The 14,474-nt window shown below is 42.7% G+C and overlaps 1 protein-coding gene across 18 annotated transcripts in view; it reads left to right on the top strand.

The window, feature by feature from the left end:
* Positions 1-14,474, top strand: part of Ppp6r3 (protein phosphatase 6, regulatory subunit 3) — a 121,106-nt gene that overhangs the window by 38,720 nt on the left and 67,912 nt on the right. For 17 of the 18 annotated variants that reach the window (XR_001782603.2, XM_017318250.2, XM_017318249.2 and 14 more), the window contains one exon: positions 10,380-10,612. Coding sequence is in view for 17 of the 18 variants with exons in the window: in XM_017318250.2 (XP_017173739.1) it covers positions 10,386-10,612 (227 nt within the window). In the remaining variant the exon portion in view is untranslated. The remainder of the gene's footprint in view (positions 1-10,379; positions 10,613-14,474) is intronic. The other variant, XM_030250987.1, reaches the window with a different exon arrangement.

Here is a 14,474-nt window from a genome sequence, read left to right as displayed (position 1 = left end):
GGCCTCGAACTCAGAAATCCGCCTGCCTCTGCCTCCGGAGTGCTGGGATTAAAGGCGTGCACAACCACACCCAGCTTGAGGCTTATTTTTATAATGGACTCCTGTGGCAGTCTTCCACAGAGCATCTTTGCTGTGTAGTAAGGTTGGAGGTTTTACTTCCTTTTTGTCTGTTAAGGCTTTTTGTGTTTTGTATTTTTCAAGCAGTTAGTACCATTTATATTACTCCTGTAGTATTGTTGTGGTGTAAATTAGCATTTAAAAAGTTATATGGCAGGCTGGTGAGATAGCTCAGTGGGTAAGAACACCCGACTGCTCTTCCAAAGGTCAGGAGTTCAAATCCCAGCAACCACATGGTGGCTCACAACCATCCATAACGAGATCTGACTCCCTCTTCTGGAGTGTCTGAAGACAGCTACAGTGTACTTACATATAATAATAAATAAATAAATCTTTAAAAAAAAAGTTATATGGCTCAGGGTGTGTTCATCGCAACCTTAGGGAGGCAGGGGTTGGTGGATCTCTGTGAGTTCAAGGCCAGCCTGGTCTATAAATTGAGTCAGGACAGCCAGCAGAGAAATCCTTTCTCAACTAACAGTAACAATAAAGTTACATGGATTTCTTTGTTTCCTTTCTCAAGGGAAAGTAGGGATGTCAACAATGTTCTGGGATACCTGGATATGACAAAGCTGGTTGCTTTTGACACCTTTGAAGAAACTGTGTAGGAACCAATAACAGGCTGTGAGTTTGTTCTGCTTTCTCCAAGAAAGTGTCTTTTAGCCACTTTCCTGTAATCTGGGTACTCCAGAGATGAAAGCAGGGCAATATGGAGTGTGAAGTCAGCCTGGCCTATGTCTCCAGACTCTCTATCTCCTCACCACCCCTCCCAAAAAAAGATGAGTGCATTGTATTGGAGATGGCAAGATGGCTCAGCTAATGTCTTACAGCTGACATTGCTAATCCCTGTGCCTCTACCTCCCAAGGGCCAAGATTACAGGCATGTCTTACTGTGCCTTGTCTCCATTGGCCTTTATGTAGAAAAATTGTTAATGACTAACTTTGCCTGTTGAACAATTGGAGGGACTATTTTAGTACTACAAGAGGATCTTTGGTTAGTGACTGCAACAATCTTAAATGAGTCAGGGTCTCATTGTTGCACAGTACAGTATGGTAGGTGACATGTGACTCTTGAAAACTTCAAATTGAGAAGTCCAATTTGCATGTGCTATACAGGTGTAGCATATACATTGGATTTCCACAAGCTCCTCACTTTTATTTTTGTGTGTGTATATGTGTGGCTGTGTAAGGACAGTCTGGGGTGTCATTACCTAGGAACCACCTTGTTTTGAGACAAGATTTCTTGCTGCTCTGATACTTGGTGATTAGGCTAGATATAGAGACCAGAGTTATTACTTAAATATGTTTCATCTGGGCTGCTCTTAACTATAATTGGACACTCTCTTAACTCGTGGAGGCTTCTTCCTTCTCATCTCTCACCTTCTCCTTCCTCGTGGTCCCCTCCAACTCCCAAGCCCATGAAACCTAAACCCCACCTGTGTCTCTTCTGCCCAGCTATTGGCTCTTGGCATCTTTATTTACCAATCAGAAGTAACTTTAGACCAAGGTGTATGTTCATACTCTCTCTGGGACAACAAGGTCTTGGGGGGGGGGGGGGGTTGTCTCCATACTTAGTATTACAATAGATGGTGAAAGACCAAACTTCAACAGGATTCTATGGATTCAATTCAGATCTCCATGCTTATATAACAAGCAAACTTTACTTACTGAACTGTCCTCCTAGACTCCTCTTAAACCTTTCTGATGTGGCTACTAAAGACTTTACACTTAGATATGGCTTACATGGTGTTTGTATCACTCAGAGGCTAGGAGTGAAAGGAGACTTTGGATACATAGGGATGAGTTTGAGTTGGGGAAGTATGTGTGTCCATGGTTTAGAAAACACGAAAAGTAGGTATAATGGGAGTTTTAAAATATTCTCTTCATAACACTCTTTAAAACAATGGTAAAAGTTTTCTTTTTTGAGGCTTTTCCTATGTGTTACTTGGGCAGAAGCAGCTGTTTCTATTTTTGTATAATTTGTTTGTTGTGCTCCAGGTGTTGAGGTGACTGCAGCCGCTGCAGTGGGAGTTGTTCTAGCAGTGTTACTGCAAGCCTGGTGGATATGCTCTGGTGGTCCCCTTGGACTGCAGTGGGGCTCATTCTGAAATGATGTAGACAGATTTGACTGGGCTGGCATGTTGCTGTGCAGTCTCATAGAACCCTGTGCTCAGGGCTTCCTTTAATGCTTGCCTTAACTTCTTGAACTCGTCACCATCTTGAGTTGTTTTTGGAGACAACGTTTTTGTTTTGTGTCCAGACAGTCTTGGGTATAACTGTCACACAGGGCAGGGTATGGACTGAGAGTTTGGCCGAACCCCACTTCTTCCTGCAGAAAGAAAGAAGTGCTCAGCCGAAGCAGAGCTCTTCAGAGAGATGATGTGGTTCTTGTTATTCCTGCAGTTCACAGTTCATTCACAGGGCAATCAGCAGCAGTTTTCTTTTCAGAGAAACTTGGAGCTTCTGGTAGTATGTGTTTTAAATTTAGCATTTGGTGTAATTGTTCTTCTCTTTGGACAATCATATGGTGTGTAGCTCCCATGTAAACACAGTCCCTTGCGTTAGTATGCTTTTTATGTTACTGTATTCAAATATGATAATAAAAATAAAGGCTAAATTGATTCTTAGTTGTCCCTTTGAATAACAGTTGATGGGCACTATCCCAGACTTATGGCATCAGGTAGATAATACAGAGTCTCATGCCGGAGCTGTTCTTTCCTGAGTCAGAAATCAGACTGCATTTTACAAAACCTCTAGGTGACTCCTTGCCCATAAAGGTTTGAGAGCAAGTGCTCTAAGCTTCCAAGTGGAGCATTGTTGGGGTATTGATAAAATGGTGGCTTCTTTTGAAGTACATTCCAGCTGCTCACTTTCCACAATCAGTTAATGTGATAAGCTGCTAAGGCTTAAAAGTGTTGAGATGAGGTTTCAGGACTGCAAGCTCCAGCAGCCCCACAGCTGGCAATAGAATCCAGGTCTCTGTGAATACTTAATGGCACTGAAGAGATTCCTATTGCTGCGATGAAACACAATGACCAAAAAGCAATTTTGGGAGAAAAGGGTTTGTTTAACTTTGTATTGCTGTTGATAATCAAAGGAAGGAAGTCAGGACAAGAACTCAAATAGGACAGGAATCTGAAGGTAGGATCTGATGGCCATGGAGTGTTCTGCTTACTGGCCTGCTTTCTTTTAGAACCCGAGACTGCCAGCCCAGGGATGGAACCAACCATCAGCCACTAATTCAGATAATGCCTTACAGCCAGATCTTATGGAGGTTTCCTTCCTTTCAGATAACTCTACTTTATGTATCAAGTTGACATAAAACTAGCCCACACAGAGGATAGGATACTCTTGATACTTGGTGGAAGCACCTGATTGTCAGTCAATCATGCTTAAGTTCCTTGGATGGGCTGATGTTGTGTGAGCAGGACCTTGGTTCTCACATCTCCTGTAGATGATGTCCCATGTCTCCCAGACAGTCAGTGCTGATGAAAGGAAATAAAACTTGAGACATGTGATTCATGTAATTTATGTCAAATAGCCCAAAGAGTTGTTTGTGAGCTTTGAAACCTGGGGCTGAGAACATAGCAGAACAGGCCAGGACATGCCCGGGCAGGCCCCTTGTTACATGTCCTGACTGGCCTAGTGCCTCCCTATCTCCTGCCCTTCTGACAATCTGTTGATGTTTAAGTGGACCAATCATGTAAAACCGTGCCAATTCCTCCCCCAGCCCCACCCCTTTCTATAAAAACCCCTAGCTTCCAAGCCACGGGTCGAAACCACTGTCTCCTGTGTGAGATACGATTTGAACCGGAGCTCTGCCATTATGGCTCCACCATGTGGTCAACACCTGTCTCCTGCGGGAGATACGTGTCGGCCCGGAGCTCCGTCATTAAGCCACCTCATGCTTTTACATCAAGATGGTCGTCTGTTCGTGATTCTTGGGTGCACGTCGAATCGGGAATTGAGTGGGGGTTTCCCCACTAGGTTCTTTCACTGACACACTGTGAAATGAAGGGCTCTGTCCTAGGTTACCGTCCACAGCCAACCTTGGTAGTGTATGAAACTAGTCTAACAGTCGTCCGTCCGTCCGTCCCGTGTGCCCCCCCACCCACACACAGGGTTTCTCTATAGCTTTGGCTGTCCTGGAACTTACTTTGTAGACCAGGCTGGCCTCTCACTGAACTCAGAAATCCACCTGCCTCTTCCTCCCGAGTGCTGGGATTAAAGGCTTGCGCTACCACGCCTGGCTTGGTGTAACAGTCTTAATGGATCTGTAGTTAAAGCCTGGATCTGAGGTGAATAGGTTTATTCAAGAGATGGAAATGGGTCCGTTGGCTCTCTTGTGTAGATGGCAGTTTTCACTAGAAGATCAGCAGAGATCATCTGCGGGGTCAGGTGACTCCCTGATGACTTGCTTGCTTGCTCTAAATATCTAGTCCTTTTGTGGGAAAAAAACATTTTCAAACTTCTTGGTTTAATTTGTAAAAGAAGCCTAGGGTCGGTAAAAAAGGGTACCTTGGTCTCTCACCAAATACCTTCCCTTGCTGGCCAGCTTTCCTAGAGTTCCATAAGTAAGCGTCACTCAGCTAAAGTGTGGATTTTAAGTATGTTCATGTGTCCTGCAGACACTTTGTTAGGTCCGTGATGGTGTATGCCTATGTAACCCTAACACTATCAGGCGGAGGCTTGAGGATCAGTTAAAGGTCAGCTTCGGCTACATAGTAAGTTTGGAGGCTACTCTGGGCTGTATGAGATCCTGTCTCAACTATTTTCTTCCTCACCTGTAATATTTTTTGGTTTATTTTTATTGTTAATTCTGACTAGTTTTATTACAAATCTTAGCTTGTGTTGGTCTTTCAGACAAGATCCCCTGCTGTGTAGCCCAGGCTAGCCTAAAGCTTAGAGTCTTTTGGCCTTGGCTTTCTAAGTGCTGATTATAGTCTCAGGCTACCATCCCTGTTTTTGTTTTTGTTTTTTGAGGCAGGGTCCCCTGTATTTGGAAATTTGATCTGTAGATCAACCTGGCCTCAAATTCACAGAGCTCTGCCCATCTGAATAGTTACAGTTTTCAAAAAACTGCATTTTACCTGAGGGAGGGTAATTGAACTTTGTAACTGTTATTTTGTATCTAGCTTCACTTTTCTTCAAAGGGTACCAGCCCAAGGCCAACTAGTTTACCAGTGTCCACTCAGCTTGCTGCAAAATAGGTGATGCTTGCTAGGAGAGTTTACTGTGCCTGCATTTTGGAGTTGAGATAGTGACATGCACAGTTTGGAGACCATTCACTGTGGAAGTACATATTTCCATGTTCTGAACTGTCTGGTGTGGTGATGAAAGAATCAATTGTTTTACAATAAATGCTAAAAAATTTCCTTTTCTCTGTGTTAAATTTTATGTTTAAAATAATTTATATTTTAGATAAGTACTTCAAAACAGTTATGAGATTAGAAAAAGGCCAGGCCAGTAGGAAGGCCATTATAGCCCTGCTGGACACTGGGCATATTATTTCGAGTGGATTATAACAGCCTGGGCAAGGATTGGGTCTCCAGGTAGCTTCCTACCATGTGTAAATTCGAGAGTCAAGACCTCTTTTGTTTTTACTTATATAAGCTTTAGGGCCATTTTGATCACTAGCAAAGCTAAATGTAAGTGAGGTTTGGGGGAATGTACATGTAGGTTTTCTGATTAATGTCATAGCATAGTAGAATTCTCATCTACCCAGTACCTACCTGTGTATGCAGCTGAATGCCATCCTCTGCCTGGGTTTTGTGGGCCATAGATGATCTCTGTCACACACACTCCGTTCTCCAATTCCATCCTTCCCTCAAACCCGACACTATGAAAAAATGTCAAAACCTGCCGGGCGTGGTGGTGGCACACGCCTTTAATCCCAGCACTCGGGAGGCAGAGGCAGGCGGATTTCTGAGGTCAAGGCCAGCCTGGTCTACAGAGTGAGTTCCAGGACAGCCAGGGCTACACAGAGAAACCCTGTCTCGAAAAAAACAAACAAAAACAAAAAGTCAAAACCATTTCTAATTGGCAGGTGGTGGGTTGGATTGGGTGTATTTGCTAACCTACTCTGTTCTTTATTGTAACTACTCAGTCTTTCTCTAAATCCTATATTTGATGCATTTCCTGGCTAAGAATATGATTTGGGCAGTTTCACTTGGTGTGGGTAAATCTACTTGATTTATAATCCAGAGCTGTAACTACACTTTGCAACAATCTATAGCAAACTGTGTGCTCTGAGTTCTTTTGATAGGGTCTTGGGCAACTCAGGAGGACCTTGAATCTTTTGTCCCACAACTCTGGGGAAGTAGTAAAGCTGTAAAAATATGCTTTTAAAAAGTTAGTGATTTTCAAATAAATGAAAAGCAGCTACTCTGGGAGAAGATTTTACTGATGGTGTAACTTCTGTTCCTAAACAAGGATTAACCTCTTTCTTTTCTCTTTGGGAATATAAAAAAGAAAAACTCTCCTTGTCCCCTATCCCCTTTTTAAAAATTATTTTTTATTTCATGTACATTGTTTTGCTTTATGTATGTTTGTGTGAGGGTTTCTGATCCCCTATAACTGAAGTTAAAGACAGTTGTGAGCTCCTGTGTGGGTACTGGGAAATGAACCCAGGTCCTCTGGAAGAGCAGCCAGTGCTCTTAATGGCTGTGCTAACTCTCTGTCACCCTCCGCCCCCATCCCGCCCCGTTCCCCTTTCATATTATTTTCTGGTACTGCTTGTGCTTGTCGGCTGACTAGGATAAAATGACATGGGTTTTAATAAAAGCTTGTCTTGACCATTTCCCCCAAATCTGAAAACTAAAGCAGTATATATATCTTAAGGTTTCCCTCTATTGACTTTTCTGAACTAGTTTTCTGTTGCTTGTTGCCATTTTTGCAGTGACTTCCCAATCAGAACTAGCTTAGCATTGTATTTAAATCAGGCAGCTGCTTACATATCTTCTGCTGCCTGCCAGGGGCCATATATATACATACACACACACACTCACTTCTATATATCCACTTCTGTATATCCACTTGTGCCTCCTGTCCTAGCTGAGGAAGGCCACTGGCTTGTGTGCCTGTTGCATCTGTGTTGGGAGCTGCATGTCTCTAGCGTGTTATCTGTCATGCTGTGTGCATAGAGAAAGGCTGTGCGTCTCTGGAGCCTCTGCCTTATTTCCTCCCATGGAGCTGTGTGATCTGCTTTCTCACCGCACCCCTTAGGTATCCCTCTCAAGTGAGGTGTGTGAATCTGGGTCATGTGAACTGAGCAGCTGCTGTTTGTCTCAGTCTTCTTATGATTCAAGATTGTGAGCAGACTTGCCAGTGTCCTTGAGAGCATATAAAAGTGTTATAAACTGACTTTGGTAATACTTGATACTTGCCAGTATTGCTTTCTGAAATTGTTCCCTAAGATTTCTTGAACTTTCTTAATGAGGTTTCTTGTTGGACAGTCAGGCCGAGCACCTATCATGTAAAGTGGACCCTCCTCTGAACAACATACTCTTTTCACCTCTCATTCTTGGGTCAGTCAGTCACTTTGACTAGAACTGTGAGTAAAGTTTGCCTCTATAATTCATCTTATTTTTATTTTATTATTTGTGTGTGTGTGTGTGTGTGTGTGTGTGTGTGTGTGTGTGTGTTTGAGACAGGGCTTCTGTATGAAGCCCTAGCTGTCATCAGAATTCACTCTGTAGACCAAGTTGATCTCAAACTGAGATCCACCCATCTCTGCCTCCTTAGTGTTGGTATTGAAGGCGTGTACCATCACACCTTGATAAATTTTCTACTTTTAAAGAAATGATTTTGAGGTAAATGTTCTTGAAAACATTGAGTATGGGTGATTTAGCCAAACACACAGGTATAAAGGTTGATCTGCTTTACATAGAGAGGATCTTTCTTTCTTTCTTTCTTTCTTTCTTTCTTTCTTTCTTTCTTTCTTTCTTTCTTTCTTTCTTTCTTTCTTTCTTTCTTTCTTCCTTCCTTCCTTCCTTCCTTCCTTCCTTCCTTCCTTCCTTTTTCCTTCCTTTCTTTTTCCTTCCTTCCTTCCTTCCTTCCTTCCTTCCTTCCTTCCTTCCTTCTTTCCTTCTTTCCTTCTTTCCTTCTTTCCTTCTTTCCTTCTTTCCCTTTGCTTATAAGAGCATGTAGATACTGGTGAGCTTTTCTGGTCGTGGTCCTATCAGGATGCACTTGACTGCATGGGTGGCTAAGCTTCAGCTGAAGGAGAGCTTTTTGTTTGGGCACATGGTAACCTTGTTCTTTACCACACTCTCAAGAAGTCTCTCTGAGCCCTCCAGAGCTAGTGTACCTTGAGTGGTCCTGTTGCTGTAGAGGCCTGAGCTGCATGACTGCTTCTTGTTACCTTCTGGTTAGAAGTGGCCTTTTGAGACCTCTGTCACATTCCATGTGTAACAAATGAGTGCCTTTTTGGCTCTGTGACTTGAAGAACAAGCACTTCATAGTTGTGGGCATGGAGACCAAGTTGAGAAAAGACTATGCATGAAGTGTTGTTAGAAGTTGACCGTCAGCCGTTTCTCTTAGTGACGTAGGATAGTTTGTCTTAATTCTTCAATAATTAAGTTCTAAAGTTTAGTCCTTTCCTGGCACTTATGACCTCAGACTTTTATCTATTAATGAACTCACCTGCAGCTTTATAGTAGTTATTCATTTCCTCTGTAATAAGGAAAGTTCTGCTTATGCCTTTTTGTTTGTCATTTGTTGCTGAAGATGGCAATTCTCTGAAGAATCTATTCTTTATCCTTTAAAAAATAGTTGCTTTCTGTCTCTCTTGATCTTTATCTGTCTCTGTTTCTCAGTCTTTTTCCCTGCAGTTTTGCTCTTTTTGCCCAGGCTAGACTTGAGCATGTAGTAATTTTTTTTTTGTTTCAGTCTGCCAAGTGGTAAAATTTGAGTATGAAATATTTTTGCTTTAAAAAAGTTTTTAAATTAGTGGGCAACATGCTTGTGGAGGTCAGAAGACAACTTGGAAAAGCTAGGGTCTTAGAGATCGAATTCTGGTCTTGAGGCTAGTCAGCAAGCCCCTTTTCCTGCTGAGCCACATTCTTTTTTAGTTTGTTTTGTTTTTTGAGAGAGGGCCTCTGTATGGAATCTTGGTGATCACACAGAAATTCTCTCACATCTTCCTTTAAAGTGATGGGATTAAAGGTGCAAACCACTGTACCTAGCCAGCATAAAAATTCTTAAAGTATGAATTACTTCTTTTCTGTGTGTGTGTGTGTGTGTGTGTGTGTGTGTGTGTGTGTGTGTGTGTGACAGGTTCTTGCTGTGTGGCTCAGGCTGGCCAAGAACTTGTGATCCTCCTGTCCACTCTTGAAAATTTTAGGATTTTGGGTATGTGCCAGCCTGGCTTGGATGAATTGCTTTAACAGGTTAAGATCATTCCAAGCTTTTGTATTCAGCATTTTCAACATTTTAGCCAACTAAAAATACTTTCTGGAATGGAGCAAGTATCTAATTTGGATTCCCAGCACCCACTTGTGACTCACAAACATCTGTTAACTCAGTTCTAGAGCATCCACCAACTCTGGCTCCCATGACCATTCCGTGCAACTCATGCCCATAGAAAACACAAATACGGACATTTCTTAAAAAGTCTACACAGAAAGCCAGTAAGTAAGTTCTTCACTCGATCTTAGCCAAAAGGCCGAGAAGCGATTCAATAAGTAAATTCTTTAAGAAAATTTCTTTTTCTGAGAAGAAAAAAATCCTGCCAGTGTTACACATTAAGAAATCACTTTGGGGGCTGGAGAGATGGCTCAGCAGTTAAGAACACTGACTGCTCTTCAAAGGTCCTGAGTTCAAATCCCAGCAACTACATGGTGGCTCACAACCACCCGTAATGAGATCTGGTGCCCTCTCCTGGTGACAGCTACAGTGTACTAATATAATAATAAATAAATCCTTAAAAAAAAAAAAAGCTGGGCGTGGTGGCACATGCCTTTAATCCCAGCACTCGGGAGGCAGAGGCAGGTGGATTTCTGAGTTCGAGGCCAGCCTGGTCTACAGAGTGCGTTCCAGGACAGCCAGGGTGAGAAACCCTGTCTCGAAAAACCAAAAACAAAAAAAAAGAAAATGGAAAAAAAAGAAAAAAAGAAAAAGAAATCACTTTGTAGGTTCAGTGTGAAACTGCTTTATTTTTGTGTCAATGCCAAGTTGATATTGTAGACCAACATTGAACTGAAATTTGGTTTGTAGAAAATTAGTAAAGCTGGAATTTTATGAAAATCTTTCTTTATCTCATTTAGAACAGCATGTTTTGGAAATTTGATCTTCACTCATCATCCCACATAGACACGCTTCTAGAGAGAGAAGATGTGACACTGAAGGAGCTAATGGATGAGGAGGATGTTCTACAGGAGTGTAAAGCACAGAACCGCAAGCTCATAGAATTTCTGTTAAAAGCAGAATGTCTGGAAGATTTAGTCTCATTCATTATAGAAGAACCACCTCAAGATATGGATGAGAAGATCCGATACAAGTAAGAAAAGGGCGTCTTTGCCTTAGGGTGAGGTAGAAAATGATGCCTCTTGCTGGTTAAGAATCTCCTAGAGCCAGTGTAACCACTGACAAGTTAGATAGTCAAGAGCTACAGGCTTTATGGGGTACACAGTCAACGCCAGTGACTCAGAGGACTCTAAAATGTTCTGAATCTTTGCCAGAAATACAACATGCTTTATAATTGACAAATTTCTCATATTAGTAAGACATCCAAGTGTCTTCTCAGCTTTTCAGATAAGCCAGAAGAATGACTGGCCAAGATTGCCTAAAGGTTTAGTCAGAGCTTGGGTTTTAAGAGCATTGCTCAAATAAGGTTAGCCCTTCCTTGTGTGAGTTTTAGGTGTGGGTTGCGTGGGTCTTAGTGAACAACAGTGAAGCTATATTTAAGCAGGAAATGACATAATAAAACACAGTGGGTTTACCTACTGTGGCTAGTTCAGTGAATCTGCATACAAACAGAATGGCACAGTGAATGAGAGTCCTTTATTGTTGTCACTGAGCATGTTCATGGGCATGTTAATAATTGGGGTTACAGTTATTTCCATATCCAACATTGTTGAAGTGGCCCACATCCCTCAACACTGAAAATAGAGAAACAAACTTCAGTTATGATTCATTAAATAGACAACAGAGTGGCAGGAATCATGATATTAGAAGCTGACCTTATTAAGATGGTTTTTTCTTTTCTTTGGGAGAGAATTATGCTGTCAGCAAAGTCCTCCTTGATACCTTTAAACTTATTGTAGCTTGGGCTCTTGAGGCCCTGTTCTCCATTAGCCTTCAAAATAAAGAAAGAAAAACATGTATAGCATAAAAATAATGTTTTTCTGTTCTCTTGAACGCTTTGCTGCTTTCTTGCCACGTTAGATAGAGCCTGTCCAGGTCAGAGGTGGAGGTGATGTGGTAATAGGTCGGGAATAGTGAGTGGGCCTGCACTGAAGCCACCTGAAGTGATGTTGCCCTCTCTATATAAGCTGTGAGCAGACAAGTGGTATCCCTCCTTGGGTTTGTCTTCACATTCTGGATGAGGTTTTTACTTGATGATGCTTTCTGAAGTGCTTACTTAGGGAAAGGAAAGGCTGCTTGGTGGATCTGAAAGCTTGGCAGTGATGGTGTTCTGTGTTGCTGTGCTATGTTTGAAGCTGTAAGAACAGGCAGCTTGTCTTACACAGCCCCTGGATGTACTGGATGGTGCCGTTTAGAGGAGCAGGAGTTGAGTTGGGTGGAGCAGTACTTTATCTACTATGCCTCTGGCCCAAGCAAAGCCACTATTGAGGTAAAATGTACCTGGGTGACCTGAACCATCTGTATTAGCCTGTAGGGCTTTTTAGAAGGAATCTAAAACCTTTTCAAGGTTAAGATAGTTGTAGTCTGAGCCATAGTTTGTCAGAGAAGCCCTCTAGAGAAGAAAGCAGGCGGGACAGCTGAAGTTGGTGGGTGGAAGGATTCTAGAGGAAGCCTTTGCTTCGAGCCATGCAAGAACTGAGTTCATTGTCATTTTAAGTGTTTGGTAAGGAACAGCCAAGCCAAAGATGTGGAAGTCCTAAAGTGCACTTACCCTAAGAACAACAGGGCAACCTCATGACTAGAGGTGAGCAGGAAGAGAGAGGGACAGGGGTGAGGTCAAAACATCCTCCAAAACAAGCCATCTAAGGCTTCGAGCAGTGAGTGAGATATGTGCCTTGACTGTTGTTCTTGTCCACTCTGCCCACTCTGAGGGAGTCAGGGACTGGAGTAGAAAGGAAAGGTGAGTGTGAGTTAAGAATTAGCTAGTAATAAGCATAAAAAGGTCTGAGTTACTTTTTGGGGAACAGTGGCTGGAATCTAGAAGGAACTGAAGGAGCCTCCCTGGCGAGAGGTTGAGAAGGAAGATTGTGAGGAAGGACCATTGGAGTTTTACCTAGGAGAAGTGATGGTGGAATAGCTGTAACGTTAAGGATAGGAGTCAAGAGAAAGGTTGGGCATTTGACTTCAGCTTTGTCAAGTTTGAGATGCCTGGTTGGCATGACGTAGAGACAGGGAATCACAGCAGGTGGACGAATGCCATGTGAAGGTATGGAGTTAGCTGAGGTCACCTATGGAGCTGATGGAGGCTGTTAACTGGATCAGGGTTTCAAACAGGGACTCAGAATAGCCAGGGCAAGAGAAAAACAGGTAGGGGCTGCCACCCAGAAAGCCACTGAAGAAAGGCTTCAAGGAGGAAAGAGAGCATGATACTGCTGCTGTATGAATCCCCAAGTTTGCATATGGCAGTATCAATCTCATTAATCGGGGTCCTGAGAGCCTGGCTGCAATGGCTCTGAAAAAGAGTGAAAGACACGCCAAGGCATCTCCTTCAGGTCACTTCCCAACAAGAGAATAAGAGAACACATGGTAGCCAAAGGCAGATATGGAGGCAGGAGAGGTGTAGGTGTTTTATTTGTTTTCCTAAATAGAAGGAATGGTGATCTGTGTGTACACTATCAGGAATGATGCAGTAAAGGGGAAGCCATGTCAGCCAAAGGAGTGAGCTTTCTAGGAATGCCCTGTAACTTTGCTAATTCCTCCTACTGCAGTTTATCCTAGAACAGTGGTTCTCAGCCTGTGGTTTATGACCCTTTTGGGGTACAAATGATCCTTTCAAACTTCCCTAAGACTTGAAAAACATGGACTTTTATATTAGGATTCATAATAGTAGCAAATTACCTTTATGAAGTAGCAACAAAAATAATTTTATGGTTGGGGGTCACCACAGCATGAAGAACTGTATTAAAGGGTAGCAGGATTAGGAAGGTTGAAAACCACTGTCCTAGAAAATAGTGAGTAAAGTTGCTGTCACCCGTTAAACACCTTTTTGATGCCAGGTGCCCCCCCCCCCCCCCAATCATGTGTTTCAAGCCTACAAACTGAGGAAGGACAGTGCACCCCTGGAAAGTAGACAATGAATTCCAGAGCTGCAAATGTAACCACTGTGTATTTCTGTCCCTAGCCAGTGGTTACAGTAGAGAAGTCTGCTGTGGCATTGATGAATGGCTGTTTTACAGGATAGGGGAGACTAATGGAACAGAACCTTCCAGAAGACAGCTGTTGGGTAGTACTGGGTAGTGCATGCCTACATACCTGCAGTTCTGCTTTCTTTTCTGTCTTCCTCCTGCATCAGTTTTTGTTTGTTTGGTTTGGTTTTTTTTTGAAGACAGTCTCATGCTATTTATCTAGTTTTATCCCAGCCCCTTTTGGGTGCAGTGGTCACCTGCTTGCCTTCATATGTGTCATACACTCCAGCCCACAGTCTTTCCCTTTGTGCTGTATCATATAGCCACTAAGGTTGCTTTGTCTCCTTGACCTGGGCTGCTCTCCTGTCAGGTTGATGGAAGAATATGTTAGAGCAGAGAAGGGAACTATGGTCAGATACAGTGTTGCCTAATGAGTCTCTCTTAGTCTCCTGTGACCATTAGAAAAGGATGAGAGGTAGTTGGCAGTTCAGAGAGCATGGAGAACAGATGTCTACTGCCTGGTTTTCAGAGTGAGTGGTCTGGCTATCAGAGACCTCAACATGGTTGAGGTTGCAGGGGTTTTTTGGTTTTAGATTTTTGTTTTGTTTTTAAAGATTTATTTATTTATTTTATGTATCTGAGTACTCTATCTGTACAGATGGTTAGGAGACTTCATGTGGTTGTTAGGTTGTGGGACTTGAATTTTTAGGACCTGTGCTCACTCCGGTTCACCCCACTCGCTCCTGTCGGCCCTGCTCACTCCAGTCAGCTCTGCTCACTCAGTCCCTGCTTGCTCTAGCCCAAAGATTTATTTATTATTATACATAAGTACACTGTAGCTAACTTCAGACTCACCGGAAGAAGGCATCA

This window comes from Mus musculus, chromosome 19 (assembly GCF_000001635.26).
Source record: "Mus musculus strain C57BL/6J chromosome 19, GRCm38.p6 C57BL/6J".
NCBI lineage: Eukaryota > Metazoa > Chordata > Mammalia > Rodentia > Muridae > Mus > Mus musculus.
Note: the sequence above shows the minus strand (reverse complement) of the source record. Positions and strands in the feature narration are given on the sequence as shown.